A 20,601-nucleotide genomic window follows, 5' to 3' on the forward strand; every position below is an offset into this window, starting at 1 on the left:
GTGAACAAATGATCCGAGTAGAGAATTTGTTTTAAATAAATATATTGTCCTAAAAAATTATTTCAAAAGAAACTATGAGTGCATTTATTATTGATTGATCTATGCTACAGTGGGATTTTGTTTCTTGTGGTAATTTTAAGAATCGGAGCAGAATCGTACAAATTAATTAGGGTTCATGGAAGATGTTCTTCTCAATGACCTACCTCCTTTTGAACACCCAAAATTGTTAGGATAGTGGCCTATGAAATACTATGTCCCAATTACTGTGGCTTCTATTTTTGCCAAACAATCTGACCCGGGCTTAAAAGGGTATACAAAGTCCCAGTTGTGAAGATTTATAGACCATGAATGGCAGAAGCTTGATCACTGCCTCGCTTAATACAAGACCAATTTTGCAGTACATTGCGAGAAATGCACAAAATTATTCTGTATGACATGATTGGCCTGTAGATGAAGATCAGTACCCTTACTCAGGCTGAACAACTAGGCATTCTGCAAATATCATTGCTCACGTGCACAAATTTTATCTTTTATATATTTTATCTTTACGGTCATGGATGCCACAGTTTCTCTGTAAGAGAAGAGCCTGAATCATAAGATTGTACACAAGATTGAGTACATGATATTTAAATTTTCCAAAACATATGCATTATGTTTTGTTGTTTAAAATTTTCACAACCGCTAACTTCTTTCAATTCTTTGCAAAACCTCTCTCTCTCTCTCATAAACTCTCTCAATGAATCTGCTCTAGACAACCTCTGGTAGATAGCATAGACGTAGTTGAAGGGACTAAGAGACGGTATGAATACTTGGAAGACCTCGACCACACATGAGCCTATGCAACCATTTTCCTGAGGCAAATTCCAATTTTTTTAAGATACAAAAAGAAAAAAGCATACAAATTTGTAGCAAACTATTTAATATCACATAATCTCAGTTAGAAGACATTCTTTTTAAGCCTAAGAATGATGTGTTTATAAGTGCCAAGCAAGAGACAATGACCACTAATCCAAATCTCTTTGTCGTTTAGAAGATTGATTATTGTCATCCTTAATGTGCCTTTTTGTCGAAATCCAGAATCAGGGAAAGTATTAACAGATTGACGAGACCCCCAAACTTGAAGCAGAGAAGATTAGACAATTTTACTAGAAAGAGCATTAAAAAAGACGTAAAAGTTTAAAAAAAAAATATTTGTTTACTGAATAAAGAGGGGATTCCCACATCACCTCACTACAAGATCATACTACTAAATTACTGAACTTATCAAACTGTCAAAAGCTACCCAGCTATGGTTCAGCTACGGGTAATAAAGAGAGAAAAGGATAGGACTCTAAGAAAGAAGTCGGGCTCTGGCATCTCCCAAAGCTGCTTCTAAGTCAGCAAGTCGTGCAGATTGCTCCAAAGAATTAGATAATGATGCCAACTCGAGCCCATCCATGAGATTAGAGGCATCTGAAAGCTTCTTCGAGGTTTGTTCCAAATTACTCTTGATGTTACGAAAATAAGCACCTTTGGATTCCCTCTCCCCCTCCAGAACTGGAAGCCGAGATCTCAATGGCTCAATTTCATCGTCAATGGCTTTTAACCCTTTCTTCACTTCCAACCATAAAAGCTCAAGGCGATTGCGCTCTTCAGTCAAAACTTGAATACAATCAGAAGTTTTCTGCAACAATTGAGTGCCGTTGAAATCTGAACAGCACAAATTCAGTTCTTGTCTCGCACATGCTAGCTCATAAGCTTGAACAATAAAGTCCTTCACCGAGATGTACAAAGAACCAACATCGAATGGAAACTGGGAAAAAAATTTCAGAAAAGAGTTAGCAAGTTCAATCATTTCTTTTGGTGCAAGGGGATCCATGTCAACCAATTTCTTCACAAAATTTTTCTTTATGGCCAGAACGCGAGATGTTAGAGTATTATCCATTCTGACAAGATCATTTTCACATTCAAAGTTGGTTGGTTGTTCTAATTCCTTTATAATCTCATCGATTTTGGGTAGTTGCACATCTGATTTTGTAAATTCTTTGGGACTTGGATCGGAAGTTTGACTGGCTCTGAAAGAGGACTGTTTTGCTGAATCATGAATTAAAGCGAGGACCAACACTGGGACCTTCATAACATCCACTCGAATGCCTAAATCATTGCAATACCTGCTCATAAAATATGTCCCAGTTGATAGTGCTATGGTCGTACCCATACCAGCTCCAGAAGCTAGCCATTTTATGACTTTGCAAGTACCAGATGCCAAGAATGGAACCTGAAACACAAAAGCTTGTCCACTCCCGCCAATAATGCATAGAAGTCCAGTTTTGCAGTACATTGCAAAATGCTCACAGTTATTACGCATAACATTGTAGTCCCCGAATCCATGTTGAAGCAGATACATGGCCTTGTGGATCACTAGTTCTGGCGGGTCTGATTCTGCAGTGGTGCACGTGCCACCTCTGAGTTTGAATAGGAGCTTGGCTTTAGAGACTCCATACTCGAAGCGATACAAGGACCCATTAGCAAGGAAACAATCCAAGCAAGAGAGCACCACCCCACTGTTAGGATGTCGAAATCCACAGTTAGGAAAATTTGGACAGGCTGATAATGGGTTCGAAGTTGAAGCACTGAATCCGAAAGAAGACCATGGAAAGGGATTAGAGGAGCTGCCAAATGTGCCTGCAAAATGAACGACTTTGCTTTCTCCAATATAGATGCCTGCATTCACAAATTTTACTGTCTTTACTGATATTATAATTTATAAGATACTACTATATATATCTTCAGACATAGCAGATGCCACTTCACAAATTTCTAACCAAGACTAGCTAAAAATGAAATCAACCCTTGCAGGAGATTAAACTTTGCCTAAGTTGTGATCTTGGATGGTTATCAGTAATTTTGTTGGAAATGAAAAGTTGGGTGATTTGAAGTTCTATCAATGTCCGAATTTTTTTGATAAATTTGAATGAGGTGTGGAAGAATTGCCTTAAAATCAATAAAGAATTGAGGTATGTTGAAGTTGAAATCAATAAAGAATATTAGATATCTCGAGAATTGCCTTACTTAAAACATAGCAGATACCCATGATGCAATGCCAGCACAGAGAGAGAGAGAGAGAGTAGTTTTTTTAAATCACTGACCATGGTGGGAATAAGTGAAAGCAGCTCTCCAAGTGTAGATATGATCACCAGCTACAAGCTCACTTCTTTCAATTTTTTGGGAGAGAAAACTCATCTCATAAACTCTCTCTATGAATCTATCTGAATCTGCTAAGTACCCAAACACCAGTAATTAATTAATGTATGAATGTAGCAGAAAATTATTTTTATTTTTTAGTTCAAAGCACAGAACTTCGTTAAAATATCAGATAAAGGAGTACAATGAAAAATGCCAAGCACAGAAAGTACAGACCTGGGAGAAGATTACAAAACTAGAACAACAGAACCAACAAAGCCCAGAGTACACAGCCAAATTCTACAAAATGGCACAGAGACAAAACACACAGAGAGAGGTATAAATACATGGAACTTGGAACTTTCCCCAGGCAAAATTAAAAGAATCTGGCGGTAGATATACCTTCATTAACACATTTGAATGAGCAAGCCAAATATGCCTCTTCATTTTCCATTTTCTTTAGCCAAATTTAAATTTAAACCCATCCCTTAAAAGAAGGTAAAATATCCATTTTTGTCATCAGATCTTGTTTGGATGCACAGCCCTTTTTATTTTTTTTATTTTTTTTTATACTATACATAATGGTTTTTTTATCTCGTAGTATGTTATAGCTACCCATTTTTGGTTAAACTCTGTGTGACAGAAACTGCGGTCAGACGCAGTTAGATTGATTGCTACAAAATCACTTTCTAAACATCTATTTTTGTTCTTCTGCAGTTGATATTTGACCAACATAAATGATTTGTACTCAAATACAGTGTGGTGTGTAAATATTATATATTGATGCTGTTGTTTGTACACCAAAATATTTTATTTAAAAACAATTACTCTATAGAATAGCGGTTAAGACTACGTGTTGATCCATATGGACTAATGATCAATAATTTAATTTAGAAATTTTAAATAAAGTGTTTTGAATTTTTGGAATGAAAATTAAATTACTAAAATAAGCAATTAATTAAACACGATGAGATAAATATCTTAGAATTTCAAATCTACCACTAACTTCATAATTAAGAGTAATTGTACTCAATCCTTAGAAAATCATTGATTTCGATAATGTCATGTAAGTTGATCAGAAATACATCGTCAAGAAGATTTGTATATCAAAACTAGAAATGCATGAATCATCTTCGCATAGCATAAACCATCACCACTAACTATAGTTTGATGCACGGCCTGTCTTATTAGGTATGACTCGTCTAACAATTCTAATATATCGTAGTGAAAATCATTGTATAAGATGATTTGAATAAAATATTTATTACACAAAAGATCTGAAAGTTATATAAGTGTATCCAAATCAAATCAAAACTAAAAATATTAAATATGACTTACCCCAATTATTTAGTCAGGGCTTCAATATTTACAAAATAAACACTCTTGGCCTTTGCCTGGAGCTGGAGCTCTCCCACAAGCTCTGCTCCTCTTTTCCTCACCCCCAAACTCTGGCTGAACCTTGTTGCCTTCCGTAGGCAACTTCCTAATGCATCATTATCTCATGTGCCAACCAAATCAAGTGGAGTCCAGCAAAGCAAAGTAACAAAGAATATAAAAAAGGAAAGAAAAGTGAAGTCCTACAAAGCAAAGCAACAACAATTATGCGTTGCTTTTCTTTTTCCTTTTTTTATTTTATTTTATTTTATAATAAATATAATATAATATATAATGATGAATAATTTAATTTAGAAATTTAAAATAAAGTGTTATGAATTTTTGGAAAGAAAATTAAATTACTAAAATAAGCAATTAATTAAACAAGATGAAATAAATATCTTAGAATTTCAAATCCACCACTAACCTCATAATTAAGAGTAATTGTACTCCTTAAAAAAACATTGATTTGGATACTGTGATGTAAATTGATCAGAAATATATCGTTAATAGGATTTGTATATCAAAACCAGAAATGCATGAATCATCTTCGCTTAGCATAGATCGTCACCACTAAACTACAGTGTAATGTACAACCTGTTTTACTAGGTATGGCTTGTCTAACAATTCTAATACACAACAGTGAAAACCATTGTATAAGATGATTTGAATAAAACATTTATTGTACAAAAGATCTGAGAGTTATATAACTATATCTAAATCAAATCTAAACTAAAAATACTAAATACAATTTACCTCAATTATTTAGTCAGAGCTTCAATATTTACAAAATAAACTCTTGGCCCTTGCCTGGAGCTGGAGCTATCCTGCAAGCTCTGCTCCTCTTTTCCTCACCCCCAAAATTTGGCTGAACCTTGTTGCCTTCTGTGGGCAACTTCCTAATGCATCAATATCAAATCAAGTGGAGTCCTGATCACACCCTACAACTTACACTTTGCTAGCCCTCAAGCAAAATAAAACTAAAAATAAAATAAAATAAAATTTGTCTATGTCATTTTCATAGGAAACATGATTGCATTTAACGTATGCAACTAGCCTTGGAGCTCATAAGTTACCCTTAGTGGACGAGTTGCAATCTCATGAGGGTTTACAGTGAATATTAGGGGTGGGCAACGGTTTATCCGAACCGCTCAAACCGTCCAATCCGCCCAACCCGCATATAAATGGGCGGTTTCGCAAACATAATGCGGGTGGATGCGGTTTGAAATATGACAAATTTGCGGGTTGCGGGCGGGTCGCGGGTTAAACCGCAACCCGTAAAAACCGCCCGCACTTTAATTATTATTATTAATTTTTTTTTATATACCAACTTTGTAACTTTAACAGGAGCACCATTATGTTATCTATGACACTAGAATCCTTATTTTTAAATATTTCTCAACTTTCGCCATTATCAAGTCCTAAACTTGGTTTCTTATATGATTTTTATTAGTGACTCATCCACTTTTTTCTAATAAAATTTTCTTTCTGGTGGTCGATAGAACTTCTAGTTTGATTATTGATTACTGAACTGACAATTCTAATTGAGTTCAACCTTAATGCATTGATATACATTTTTTAATGCATTGATATACATTTTTTTCATGACAAAAATGCTAGTGTAGGGTCTCTTTGTTTTTGGTACTTTCATTTAATGCATTGATATTCAATTTTTATTTGTAAACTCATTAGAAAATTGTTGTCAAATGATCTCGAATATATAAAATGAATCTGATGCCTAAATTCGATGGGAAAAAAAAAACTCAAAAATTAATTTTTAAAGAAAAAAGTGTAAACCGCAAACCGCCCGCAACCGCCCGCACATCTGCAAACCCTACCCGCACAAACCGCAAACCGCACTGCGGGCGGTTGCGGGTTGACTTTTTCCCAAACCGCATAGATGCGGGCGGGTCAAAACCGAACCGCAAACCGCACAAAACCGATCCGCGAACACCCCTAGTGAATATACTCATAAAATTCAGATTTTTTTTTTTAAGAAAATATTCATAGAGATAATTGTTAATTTTAATATATTAGCAAAAGAATTATCAGAGTTCAAAATACTACCAATTAGTGAAAATAATTTGTCTCTCTCTACATTCGGTGTTGTGCAAATTATAGCCGACAAAAATATTAGTTAATCTCTAAATGAAATAAGACTCTAGTTCTATCAGAAGCATGTTTCGACTCCAATCTCACAGATATTGCACTTAACAAATGAATCATTAGATATGGTGCAAATTTGTGTACTCTTAACATATGCGAGTGAAATTAATATAAACAAATTAAAATATCTTGCATATAAGTGATGAAAGACGCTAGCATGAAAGAATACAATCTCTTCAAAAGAATGCTAAATGTTGAAAATTTACACTAACACCTCTATCCATCATGTCTGTTTCTAAATTTTACCAACTTTGGGATCAAATAGGACTTTTATTAGGTTAGTCAAACAGGGTTTGGGATAGGTAAAAAAATGGGTAAGAATCAATATCTCCTTTTGAGTGTAAGAGAGTAGTCAAAATTATTATATCATGCTTTCAACATTCTCTTTCTTCAACAATATGTATCAGTATAGACTTATTTCCATAATCTTACATCTTTCTTTTTTCTTTTTTCCTCTTCTTCTTCTTCATTTTTTATTTTTATTGTATTTTTTATTTTTGTTGTTGTTGTTGTTGTTGTTTATTCTCTATCCTCTTCCTTATCAATTCCTTCATTATTTTGCTCCTGAAGAGGTCAGTTATCACCAGGGGTTTATTGAATGAAAGGTTTGGCATATAGGCTCAAATTGGTTTCTAAGGATTTTTGAGTGTAGAAAAAAATGTTAAAGCTCAAATAATACAAAAATAGCCTAAATCATTTCCCAGAATTTGGCACAATTTTTCAACTTTCATGATTTTTAGAGGGTGTAAATGCAACATGATTTCTCAACATTCAACCAAAATGAAAAATGTGAGACTGAACAATGAAATAGTGCGCTTCCAAATGAATAGTTAAAAAGAATGATAGGCTCAAAATCTCATACGGGTATAAAGTCTCCACATTAGTCATCAAGATATTCTAGTCTAAGTCTAAGAATTAATCAAATAATATTTAAGCGGCTATGTGTATGTGCTGATCATCCAAATATGAGACAGATAATTATTTTTAATCAAAAGATAGTATAATAAACTAAGATATAATAAAAATGCTAAAGGGCCCTTCTTCAATGTTAGTTACAATGGGCCCTTCTTCAATGTTAGTTACATTTGACATGTGAGATTCACTTTCTATGTGTTAATTTTACTATTAGTTGGTGATATCGCGTACTAATGATGACGTGATATTATTATTATATTAAATTTTTAATCAAATTTTATATAAAAAATAATTTATCATTATATAATTTATTTTAAGACTTACATCCATATTTTTTTATATTGTCTATGATACATTAGTTATAAATAACATAATTTTTTTAATGTTTCTCGAAATCAATTGTAAAAACTTGCGTGAAATATTTTTGTAAAATTTTTTGATATTATAATTAATAAGTACCCCCTAATTTAACTTTCTAGCTCCGTCACTGTGCACAGCTCTTTTTGAATACCTTACCTTCATTAACACATATTTGAATGAGCAAGCCAAATATGCCTCTTCATTTTCCATTTTCTTTAGCCAAATTTAAATTTAAACCCATCCCTTAAAAGAAGGTAAAATATCCATTTTTGTCATCAGGTCTTGTTTAGATGCACAACCCTTTTTTAGCTTGTAGTATGTTATAGCGACCCATTTTTTGGTTAAACTCTGTATGATTGATTGCTACAAAATCACTTTCTAAGCATATATTTTTGTTTGGAAGTTCATATAATTATTTTCCAAATTATATATTTGGAAAATAATCATCTACTATGTTTACAAAATTCACCGCTTCAATTTTTTTTTATTATAAATTTTATGTTTAAACTAATAATAATATAATGACCAAAATTATTTAGGCCTATTTTTTAAACAAAATTTGAGGCTTAAGACCAGCATTAATCACTTGCCCTGCTCTGCTATTAGTGGTGGTGGTGGTGGTGGTGGCAGAGGTGGGCTAGTCAGGGACAATGGGAGGGGGTTGGGGGAGTTGTGGCTCCTATAAGGATTTCGGAAATCTCATGTTTATTTGTATGCTATAAAGTATGTGTATTTCGAAAAACATATTGTACCCGTATTGGGTACTTACCGGCACCTGGTATTTATATCGGATACACAAAACATGTATTTAAATTTTTTCTTCTTAATTTTTGGCGTACCTAGAAGTAGCTTAGTATATACCTAAGTTGTACCATACCTTAATTGAGACAATATTTTCTTTTACTACAGAGATAAAATTCTTTCCACTAGATTTCTTTTTTATTTTCAATTTTTTGTTTAGTATGATTTTAAAATTAAGCATTTGTAAGTTATTTAATGGGAGAGGCTTCTCTCCAGTTTACAGTGTGTACTGGAACGTACTATTGGGCTCGTGGGGTCCACTACGAGTTCTGTTTCGATAATCTGAACCGTTTAATGTGTAAAGTTTGTCGAGTACTTCATACTTGTAAAAAATCACATTGATCGGATATCGGTAGCCCCTTGATCGGTACACATTTTTGTCAACAGTAAATATGATTTTAAAAATAAATTGTTAACAAGAATCTGTTCCGATTAAGGGGCTACGGATATCCGATCAATGTGATTGTTTGCAAGCATGAAGTACTCGACGAGCTCTACACATTGAACGGTTTGGATCATCGAAACAGAATCCGTGGTGGATCCCATGGGCCCAACAATAAGCTCTAGTCCACACGGTGGACTGGAGAAAAGCCTCGCCCTATTTAATGTATGGGCAAATTACTCACAAGTCCTTTTTGAAAAGTGTGTATTCTATTTAATCTCAAAGCCTTTTTGTCACGACCCAAACCCGCCCCTATAGGTTTAGCGTTGTAACCGGCCAGTAATCCGTAGATTACCTACGGCCTCAACGACAAAATTTCAAAATTATTTAATTTTATCGGGGCCTGAAACGGAAACAAAACAAAAATGATGATGTCCATCGAACTGTGCATACATGATTAACTGAAATAACTAAAACATTCTTAACACACTTTTATAGATACATGTACGAAGACATATTTTATATCATATCTCACACACTACGTGAAAGACTTCTAACCAAGTGCAAAGATTATCCCAAGCTTGGCAAAACAAAACAAAACAAAACAAGCCTCTATAAAGAGGCACTATTGGGTGGCTTGACAAAAAGGCGGACTCCTGAGCAACTCTAATATTGATCCTCTAATTGCTCACCTACACCTACATATACATAAATAGAGAGTGAGCTAACGCCTAGTGAATAATACCAAAGTAAAGAGTTTTAAGGAATGATGTCCATCATAGAGTCTTATGCATATTTAGATTTCAGTCAGAAACGGATTCATATACATATTCATATTCAGATTTTGCATATAATCATACATGGTACATCCATTAACGCTAACAAATCCGATGACCCATAAAGGGACGGCCATAAAGGCATTCTGATGACCCATAAAGGGACGCCCATAAAGGCATTCCGATGACCCAAAAGGGGACTTGATGACCCATGAAGGGACGCAAAATATCACATAATACTATGGATGCCACGTGTACATTTCAAAAAAACATGGACGAGCATTCATTCATACAAAATATAGCATTTTCGAAAACTGATCATTTCATACCATCAGAAAATAATCAAAGTCTAACATAACTTTACAGAGTTATTACTTACAGTGTTCAAATGTCTGGTTCGCCCTTGTAGTTGACCCTACACAATTCATAATACACATAGAAATCAGGTCACAATACAATTTATTCGGTTTTTAACTTGTTTAATTCTCTTAGGCTTCCTTTTTACTCTTTTAATTTATTTATAATGTTCAATGTATGCCTAAGAGTGCTTAGAAATAAAAGAGAACGGAAATCGGGACATGAAATAGCTTTTCAAACCTTTTAGAAATAGGGTTCCTCGCTCGAGCGCAACATTGGCCGCTCGAGCTGACCCCTTAGTTTGCAAAAATACTGGTTGCTTGCATTCTACGCTCGAGCGGAAACTTCTCCGCTCGAGCGATGAAGCCGATTTATGGTTTTTCTAGAATGTTGTTTGTGCTACAAAACATAACTTTAAATGACACAACTTACATGTTTGTCCTATATATCAACATACAACTTCTAATATGATATAATGCCAATTCTATAAGATTTGAAGCTCAAATCCCCTAGGATTCATCATACAAGCCCAAATTATTTCAAATTCATTTCCATAACTTCATAACTCATGCACATCAATTCTACATTTCATGGATTGTACATGCATGTGAAATGTAGACTCTAATTTCATCTCAAATAGTGGAAATGCACTCAAATTCATGAGATTCAATAAAATTATGTATGCATGTGTGATTTGGTGCCAAATTCTCCATGTTTCAAAAATCATTTTTATTTATTTTATGATGCATAACTTGAAGCTATAAAGCCCCTTCTAAAAATATTTGCATGTATAAAATTGTAATAACCCTCACCACTGTTTACTGATTAACCACTGATTACTGCTAAACTGAAACTGAACATGATTAGTAATTGAATTGATTGAAATACTGGACTGACTGATTGAAGGTGCTAGTTTAAATGCATTTCTATCTATTGACTGTTTAAATTATCTGTTCATATTTTATGCATTAAACTGCAAATTGAAGGCCTTATCGGCGGATGAACCAGAAATTGACTAATGTTTTATGATCATTAGAATTTATAGGATTTTATGGAGTATTTATCTGAAAAGTGATTTGGTATGATTAAAATAGATTGAATTGAGCTAAATTGCAATAGTTGGCTTAATTACCAACATGCCACTTAGTGGACCACTTAGGCAACACATATTTGAGCTTTATTATACATTCAACAAAACATTTCATCAGCCTTTTTCCTTGTTATTTCCGACTATAGAGAGAGAGAGATAGGGAGTTGGAGTGAATTCATCTTGTATTGGTTGGAAATTGAGAAGATTGGAAGAGTTTGTGATCAATTGAGCTTCTAGACTTGTATTTGAGAACTTAGGTAAGGAGTTCATCCTTTTAATTGTGAATTTAAGTTAGTCCTTGCATGTTTCATGCTAATTTGAAGAGTTGAGCCTAGAATTGGTTTAAATTGTTGCATTAGAGCTTGAATCATGCATGCATGTGTGCATTGTTGAGTTTGGAGGTTTGATTCCATGGAAATCTTGTATGCATGTTCATGTTTATGTTAAAGTTCAGGATTTCATCTTGTTTTTGAAAGAATTGGCTCAATAGAGCGTGAATTTGAGGCTTGAAAGTTGTTTAAAGTTATGCATGTCCATTTGAAGTCATGTTCAAGAAATTGGTTTGAAATTGGATTTAATTGAACTACCCTTGGGCTTTGATTTCCTAAATTGATCTTTGAAACATGTAATATTATGGGTTTTAAAGTGTTTTCCAGAAAATTAGCCCAAGAGGATCGAAATTTGTGCATTGAAACTTGGTTTTGAGCTTGAATGTGCAATCTGGATTTTCCAGGTTTTGGTCTTCCTCTCAAGCGGGGAGAGTGGCGCTCGAGCGGGGAATTCGAGCTCCTAGCATCTTGTATTGTTTTACAGTCTGCTCGAGCGGAGAAATGTACACTCGAGCGGAGGCTTGTGTCACACGCTCGAGCGGGTGTCGAGCGCCCATCGAGCGTGAATTTCACCTATCCAGTACTTTTGCAGTCCGCTCGAGCGTGGAAGTTGACGCTCGAGCAAAGACCTTTGTCAGCATGTCCGCTCGAGAGGGGAAAGTGACGCTCGAACGGGACCTCTATTTTCTGAAAATTCTGAAAATGTTTTTAAGATACATCTTTGCATCCTCATCCCATCCTAGGCATTCTTAGGTCTAAGTTTAAGACATCTTAATGAGGATATAGATGTAGAACCACACCGAGGCAAATTAGGGATTAAGTTATTATATTCCCGAATGTGAAACTTAGTGTGTGTTCATCCTGTAAACTGTGTAGGGTTGGCAACTGGAGACGCTCTAGCTTACTATAGCCCAGAACTCTGTGAGTAACAATTGTGTAAAGATATGTTCAAATATGAATATCTTCTGAATACTGAACTGTACTGTTTTCTAAAATGATACTGTTACGGAATGAATGTATGTTCTCTTTTCTGAACTGTATTGTGGCATCCATAGCAACTACTGTTTACTGTTTACTGTTATTGCTACTATTACAGAGATCTCTATCAGTTCCTATCTTGGAACTTCTGTTTACTGTTATGATGGCCATCATTGACTGTTCGGTCTTTTAAGACCTACTATTTACTGTACTGCTATGCTAATGGATGTACCACATATGACTGTTATGACTGAATGACTGATATACTGAATCAATTGATTGTTTTCAATAATGAAGGATATTCATTCTTAATCTCTTTACGCATTATGTTATTCACTGAGCTTTAGCTCACTGCTTATATATATATGTAGGTGTTCAGGCACCGGACCGCTGCTAGGGGCGTTAGGCAAGCTTTTGTTTTGTCAGCCAACCACTGTGCCTCACTGCGAGGTTCCAAGTGTAATCAAGCTTAGGCTGCTTTTGGGGTGTCCCAGTTTCACCCAACTGTCACTGTTCTGTAATACAGTATAGACTGAAAGTTTTTGTACTATATTGTCTTAATAGGGATTGAGTCCCTGATCTGGATGATTGTAAATGTTGTGCTTACTGTTTTGTACTGATTGTATATATGTATGTATGAAAAGTCGTTTTACATACAGACTGTCACAGCTCATTGGACATTGTTTATTTACTGATTAGGCTTCCGCCATGCCCTTATACTCTGTATTACCGTATTACTGTTAAGCAGGCCTTCGGTAATCTCAGATTACTGGCTGGTTACGGTGCTAAACCCATAGGGCGGGTTTGGGTCGTGACAGAGTGGTATCAGAGCCAAGTTCTACCGCGAGTTATACAGCACACACGTGTCCAAATGAGCTATAGGAAGTCCTAGAAAAGTGATTAGGGCATTACATGAGCATGATAAGTGTGTGTGGCTAAGGCATGAATATAACTGTTAATGTGATAATCTATCTAAGTATGCAACTGCCTATGTTTATAATTGTTATAACTGCCTATAGTGAAATGGACAACGCAAGAAATGTTGATGAAACTGAATCCTCTGAGGCAAGAATGGCAAGGTTGGAGATAATGGTGGAATTACTAACTCAAAGACTAGAGCAACAACAGAAACCACAGCCTCCACCTCCTCCTCCGGTACAGCCGAAACATAATGTTAATGATGAGGATATAATTGCTCTCACCCAAAAGTTCAGCAAAATGAAACCGCCATCCTTTTAGGGAGGCCTTGAGCCGCTAAAGGCTGAAGCTTGGGTTCTTGAGACAGAAAAATTGTTCAAAGTTTTTCCATGTTCTGAAGCACACAAAGTGCTATTAGCCACTTTTACTTTACAGGAAGAGGCTAGAAGGTGGTGGGTGCTAGTCCGTGACACCAACACCGTTATGACTTGGGCTCAATTCAAAGGAGCCTTCTTTGAAAAGTATTTCCCTTAGTGTGTCAGGGACAAAAAAGTGACATAATTTGAAGAGTTGAGACAGGGTACCATGTCCGTTGCTGAGTATGAAACAAAGTTCACCGAGCTTGCTAGATATGCACCACACATGGTGGACACCAACTACAAGAAGGCCAGAAAGTTTGAGGGCGGCCTTAATGTTGCAATACTTGACAGAATAAATGTTTTAAAACTACTGAACTATGTAAATGTTCTTGACCGAGCATTAATGGCTGAGTCGAACATCGAGGCACTGAAACAAACTGAAACACCAGCATCTGAATGGCGTGGTAAAAAGCAGGATTTTAAATTCAAGAAAGACATAAACAACCCGTTGAACAAGAAACAGAATACAGGGTCAACGACTACTTCTAGTCAAGGAAACCGTTCTATACCGCCCTGTTCTGAATACGGTAAGAATCACAAGGGGGTTTGTTATAAAATCTCTGGTGCTTGTTACAGGCGTGGCAAGGTGGACCACATGGTTAAAGATTGCCCTTCCACTTCACAAGGCAATAGCAAAGCTGCACTAAGCGTAGCAGCATCAACTGTTGCACCAAAACCGAACCCCAAAGCTACTGGTAAAGAGCCTATGAGACAAGGCCGAGTGTTCGCACTCGTACCAAGAGACGTCCAAAATACCGAGACTGTTGTGTCAGGTATCCTCTTTATTTGTACTCAAAATGCATATGTACTGATTGATTCGGGGTCTACACATTCATATGTATCGCATGCTTTTTCGCGAAAATTGAATAGACCATTGGAACCCATTAATTACTTGTTAGCCGTATATTCACCTGTTGGGGGACCTGTAACTTGTGCTTATATGTACCCTGCATGTGAAATTATTGTTGGGGATATGCATCTGTATATTTATTTACTGCCTCTGAACATTGATCATTTTGATGTGATATTGGGAATGGATTAGTTAACAAAATATCATGCTACTATAGACTGTGTGACTAAACAAGTTGTTTTCTGTCCACCTGGTTTACCTGAATTTGTGTTTAATGGAAGTGGAGTAGTACCTCCCCCGTATTTGATTTCGTCTGTGAAAGCTGTTAAATTGATTAGAAATGGGTGTAAAAGGTATCTATGTACTGTATTGACTGTACCTACTGATGTTAACGCTAATGTGAACAGTATTCCTATAGTCAGGGAATTCCCAGATGTTTTTCCAGATGATCTACCAGGGGATTTGATTGATAGGGACATTGAGTTCATCGTTGATGTGATTCCGGGTACACAGCTAGTATCTAAAGCTCCTTACCGAATGGCTCCGACTGAACTGAAAGAATTGAAAGTGCAACTGCAAGAACTGTTAGATAAGAAGTTCATCAGGCCCAGTACTTCACCATGGGGCGCGCTTGTCTTGTTTGTGAAAAAGAAGGACGGCTCATTGAGACTTTGTATTGACTACCGTGAACTGAACAAGGTAACTGTGAAAAATAAATATCCATTGCTGCGTATTGATGACTTATTTGATCAGTTACAGGGTGCTCAAGTATTCTCTAAGATTGATCTCAGATCCGAATATCATCAGCTGAAAGTTAAACCAGAGGACATTGACAAAACTGCTTTTCAAACGAGGTATGGACATTACGAATTTTTAGTTATACCTTTCGGAGTTACCAATGCACCTGCTGCATTTATGGACCTCATGAACAGAATTTTTAAACCATTCCTCGATGACTTTATTGTTGTATTCATAGATGACATTCTGATTTATTCTAAGAGTAGAGAAGAACATGAACATCATCTGAGACTTGCCCTACAGACCCTAAGAGAACAGAAACTTTATGCTAAACTGTCTAAATGTGAATTTTGGCTTGATCATGTTATGTTTTTGGGACATGTCATTAGCAAGAATGGAATTTCAGTTGATCCACAGAAAGTTGAAGCAGTAGTAAACTGGCCTAGACCAACAAACGTGACAAAAGTCCGAAGCTTTTTGGGATTGGCCGGGTATTACAGAAGATTTGTCAAAAATTTCTCCAAAATTACCCTACCACTGACTCAGTTAACTCAGAAGGGGATATCATTTGACTGGACTGACCAAAGGGAATCAACATTCCAAGAGTTGAAAACTTGACTTGTGACTGCACCGGTTCTTACCCAACCTTCAGGTACGGATGGTTATACTGTATTTAGTGATGCTTCTCATAAGGGTTTGGGATGTGTTTTAATGCAGAATGGGAGAGTTATTGCCTATGCTTCCCGACAACTGAGACTGCATAAAAAGAACTACCCGACCCATGACTTGGAACTTGCTGCAGTAGTGTTTGCATTGAAAATCTGGCGTCACTACCTTTATGGGTCAACATGTGAAGTATATATAGATCACAAGAGTTTGAAGTATTTCTTTACACAGAAAGAACTGAACATGAGGCAGCGGAGATGGCTAGAACTGATTAAAGACTATGACCTACAGATTTTGTACCATCCCGGGAAAGCCAACACCGTTACCGATGCATTGAGTTGGAAGTCAATTGGAAACTTAGCCTGTTTGCTCACCGGACAGAAAGAGTTGCTTTGTGACCTTGAAAGATCTGAAATTGAGATTGTTTTGCGAGAACAAGGTGGAATAATAGCTGCTATTTCTGCTCAACCGGCATTGATTGAAGAAATTAAAGAGAAACAGCAACAGGATGACTTCTTGAAGAAGATCATCGATGAACGAGAATCTAAACCGAGGCTGGATTTCAAATTTGAAAATAATGTACTGAAATTTTAGGGAATACTGTGTGTACCGAGTGATACTGAACTGAAAAGAAGAGTTCTGCAAGAAGGCCACAATTCGAAATTTTCTATCCATCCAGGGAACACAAAAATGTACCAAGACTTGAAACTGAATTTCTGGTGGCCAGGAATGAAGAAAGAGATTGCTGATTTTATTTCGAAATGTCTTCATTGCCAACAAGTTAAAGCCGAACATCAACGACCCACAGGTTTATTGCAGCCCTTATCGATACCGGAGTGGAAATAGGAACATATCACCATGGATTTTATTGTGGGATTGCCTCGCTCCAATAAAGGTATAGACTCAATTTGGGTTATTGTTGACAAACTGACTAAATCTGCTCACTTCTTACCTGTCAAAACCATTTATAATGCAGACAAATTGGCTATACTCTATATTGATGAAATTGTTAGGTTGCATGGAGTGCCTGTGTCCATTGTTTCTGATAGGGACTCGAAGTTTACATTGAGATTTTGGCAAAGCTTACAAACTGCATTGGGTACTGAACTGAGACTGAGTAGTGCCTATCATCCTCAGATAGATGGCCAGTCAGAAAGGACCATCCAGACTCTGGAGGATTTACTGAGAATGTGTGTTCTTGATTTCCAAGGAAATTGGGAAAGCCATTTGCCGTTGGCTGAATTTGCCTACAACAACAGCTTTCATTCAAGCATTGGTATGGCGCCTTTCGAGGCATTGTACAGCAGGAAATTTCGATCTCCGATCTGCTAGGCAGAAGTTGGAGATGGGCTTTTACTTGGGCTCGAGATTGTGCAAGAAACTACGGAAAAAGTGAAACTGACACAACAAAGACTGAAAACCGCACAGAGCCGACAGAAAAGTTATGCGGATGTCAGAAGACGAGACAGAGAATATGAAGTAGGGGATCACGTGTTCGTGAAAGTGACACCAATGAAAGGCCAGACTCGTTTTGGAGTCAAGGGTAAGCTAGCGCCGAGATATGTCGAACCGTATGAGATTATTGAGAAAATCAATCTGGTGGCGTATCAAGTAGCGCTTCCTCTTGAAATGGAGCATATGCATAACGTCTTTCACATTTCTATGTTGAGGGACTACCTCCAGGATCCTTTCCATGTGATTGAGCCTACTCGTGTAGTGCTGAGTGATGACTACCCTTACGAGGAACCGCCTATACAGATTGTGAACAGACGGATCAAAAAGTTGAGCAACAAAGAGATCCCGTTAGTGAAAGTTGACTGGAAAAACCATGGTGGCATGTATGCCACTTGGGAAAGGGAAGATGACATGGCCAAGAGATATCCTGAATTGTTCCCACTAAATCTTGTTTTCTTCCAGAATGAAGGTAATTCGAGTTTGGAGGACCAAACTCTTTATAAGGAGGGGAGACTGTAATAACCCTCACCACTGTTTACTGATTAAGCACTGATTACTGCTAAACTGAAACTGAACATGATTAGTAATTGAATTTATTGAAATACTGGACTGACTGATTGAAGGTGCTAGTTTAAATGCATTTCTATCTGTTGACTGTTTAAATTATCTGTTCGTGTTTTATGCATTAAACTGCAAATTGAAGGCCTTATCGGCGGCTGAACCAGAAATTGACTGATGTTTTATGATCATTAGAATTTATAGGATTTTATGGAGTATTTATCTGAAAAGTGATTTGGTATGATTAAATTAGATTGAATTGAGCTAAATTGCAATGGTTGGCTTAATTACCAACATGCCACTTAGTGGACCATTAGGCAACACATATTTGAGCTTTATTATACATTCAACAAAACATTTCATCAGCCTCTTTCCTTGTTATTGTCGACTAGAGACAGAGAGATAGGGAGTTGGAGTGAATTCATCTTGTATTGAATTCATCTTGTATTGCTTGAAAATTGAGAAGATTGGAAGAGTTTGTGATCAATTGAGCTTCTAGACTTGTATTTGAGAACTTAGGTAATGAGTTCATCCTTTTAATTGTGAATTTAAGTTAGTCCTTGCATGTTTCATGCTAATTTGAAGAGTTGAGCCTAGAATTGGTTTAAATTGTTGCATTAAAGCTTGAATCATGCATGCATGTGTGCATTGTTGAGTTTGGAGGTTTGATTCCATGGAAATCTTGCATGCATGTTCATGTTTATGTTAAAGTTCATGATTTCATCTTGTTTTTGAAAGAATTGGCTCAATAGAGCATGAATTTGAGGCTTGAAAGTTGTTTAAAGTTATGCATGTCCATTTGAAGTCATGTTCATGAAATTGGTTTGAAATTGGATTTAATTGAACTACCCTTGGGCTTTGATTTCCTAAATTGATCTTTGAAACATGTAATATTATGGGTTTTGAAGTGTTTTCCAGAAAATTAGCCCAAGAGGATTGAAATTTGTGCATTGAAACTTGGTTTTGAGCTTGAGTGTGCAATCTGGATTTTCCAGATTTTGGTCTTCCGCTCGAGCGGGGAGAGTGGCGCTCGAGCAGGGAATTCGAGCTCCCAGCATCTTGTATTATTTTACAGTCCACTCGAGCAGAGAAATATATGCTCGAGCGGAGGCTTGTGTCACACGCTCAAGCAGGTGTCGAGCGCCCATCGAGCGTGAATTTCACCTATCCAGTACTTTTGCAGTTTGCTCGAGCGTGGGAGTTGACGCTCGAGCGAAGACCTTTGTCAGCATATCCGCTCGAGCGGGGAAAGTGACACTCGAGCGGGACCTCTATTTTCTAAAAATTCTGAAAATATTTTTAAGATACATCTTTGCATCCTCATCCCATCCTAGGCATTCTTAGGCCTAAGTTTAAGACATCTTAATGAGGATATAGATGTAGAACCACACCGAGGCAAATTAGGGATTAAGTTATTATATTCCTGAATGTGAAACTTAGTGTGTGTTCACCCTGTAAACTGTGTAGGGTTGGCAACTGGAGACGCTTTAGCTTACTGTAGCCCAGAACTCTGTGAGTAACAATTGTGTAAAGATATGTTCAAATATGAATATCTTCTGAATACTGAACTATACTGTTTTCTGAAATGATACTGTTACGGAATGAATGTATGTCCTCTATTCTGAACTGTATTGTGGCATCCATAACAACTACTGTTTACTGTTTACTGTTACTGCTACTGTTACGGAGATCTCTATCAGTTCCTATCTTGGAACTTCTGTTTACTGTTATGATGGCATCATTGACTGTTCGGTCTTTTAAGACCTACTATTTACTGTACTGCTATGCTAATGGATGTACCACATATGACTGTTATGACTGAATAACTGATATACTGAATCAATTGATTGTTTTCAATAATGAAGGACATTCATTCTTAATCTCTTTACGCATTATGTTATTCACTGGATTTTAGCTCACTGCCCATATATATATGTAGGTGTTCAAGCTCCGGACCGTTGCTAGGGACGTCAGGCAAGGTTTTGTTTTGTCAGCCAACCACTATGCCTCACTGCGAGGTTCCAAGTGTAATCAAGCTTAGGCTGCTTTTGGGGTGTCCCAGTTTCACCCAACTGTCACTATTCTGTAATACTGTATAGATTGAAAGTTTTTCTACTGTACTGTCTTAATAGGGATTGAGTCCCTGATCTGGATGATTGTAAATGTTGTGTTTACTGTTTTGTACTGATTGTATATATGTATGTATGAAAAATCTTTTTACATACAGACTGTCACAGCTCATTGGACATTGTTTATTTACTAATTTGGTTTCCGCCATGCCCTTATACTCTGTACTACTGTATTACT

The 20,601-nt window shown here is 36.5% G+C and overlaps 1 protein-coding gene across 7 annotated transcripts; it reads right to left on the bottom strand.

Annotated features, from left to right (window-relative positions):
- Positions 1-1,117: 1,117 nt before the first annotated feature.
- Positions 1,118-4,763, bottom strand: LOC114274671 (uncharacterized). Of its 7 annotated transcripts, none has more exons than XM_082902729.1 (4): positions 4,501-4,746; positions 3,400-3,462; positions 3,129-3,254; positions 1,118-2,703 (listed from the first exon to the last, which is right to left on the bottom strand). In XM_082902729.1, exons 3-4 carry the CDS (start codon positions 3,220-3,222, stop codon positions 1,331-1,333), a joined length of 1,467 nt encoding a protein of 488 aa, XP_082758855.1. In that variant the 5' UTR covers positions 3,223-3,254; positions 3,400-3,462; positions 4,501-4,746; the 3' UTR covers positions 1,118-1,330. The 7 variants fall into 7 exon arrangements, with proteins under 7 accessions (XP_082758855.1, XP_082758859.1, XP_082758856.1 ...); XM_082902733.1 differs by having other exon boundaries at positions 3,052-3,254; positions 4,501-4,695; XM_082902730.1 differs by having other exon boundaries at positions 3,129-3,257; positions 4,501-4,695.
- Positions 4,764-20,601: the final 15,838 nt, after the last annotated feature.

The sequence above is a fragment of the Camellia sinensis genome, chromosome 13, assembly GCF_055761805.1.
Source record: "Camellia sinensis isolate YWXY chromosome 13, ASM5576180v1, whole genome shotgun sequence".
In the NCBI taxonomy this organism is placed as follows: Eukaryota; Viridiplantae; Streptophyta; class Magnoliopsida; order Ericales; family Theaceae; genus Camellia; species Camellia sinensis.

Bases quoted from the DNA above. Each gene is read 5' to 3' on its own strand.
- LOC114274671 (XM_082902729.1), bottom strand. From the start codon at position 3,222: ATGAGTTTTCTCTCCCAAAAAATTGAAAGAAGTGAGCTTGTAGCTGGT. The intron at 2,704-3,128 runs GTCAGTGATTTA...TTGTGAATGCAG, and splicing joins TTTCACTTATTCCCACCATG to GCATCTATATTGGAGAAAGC.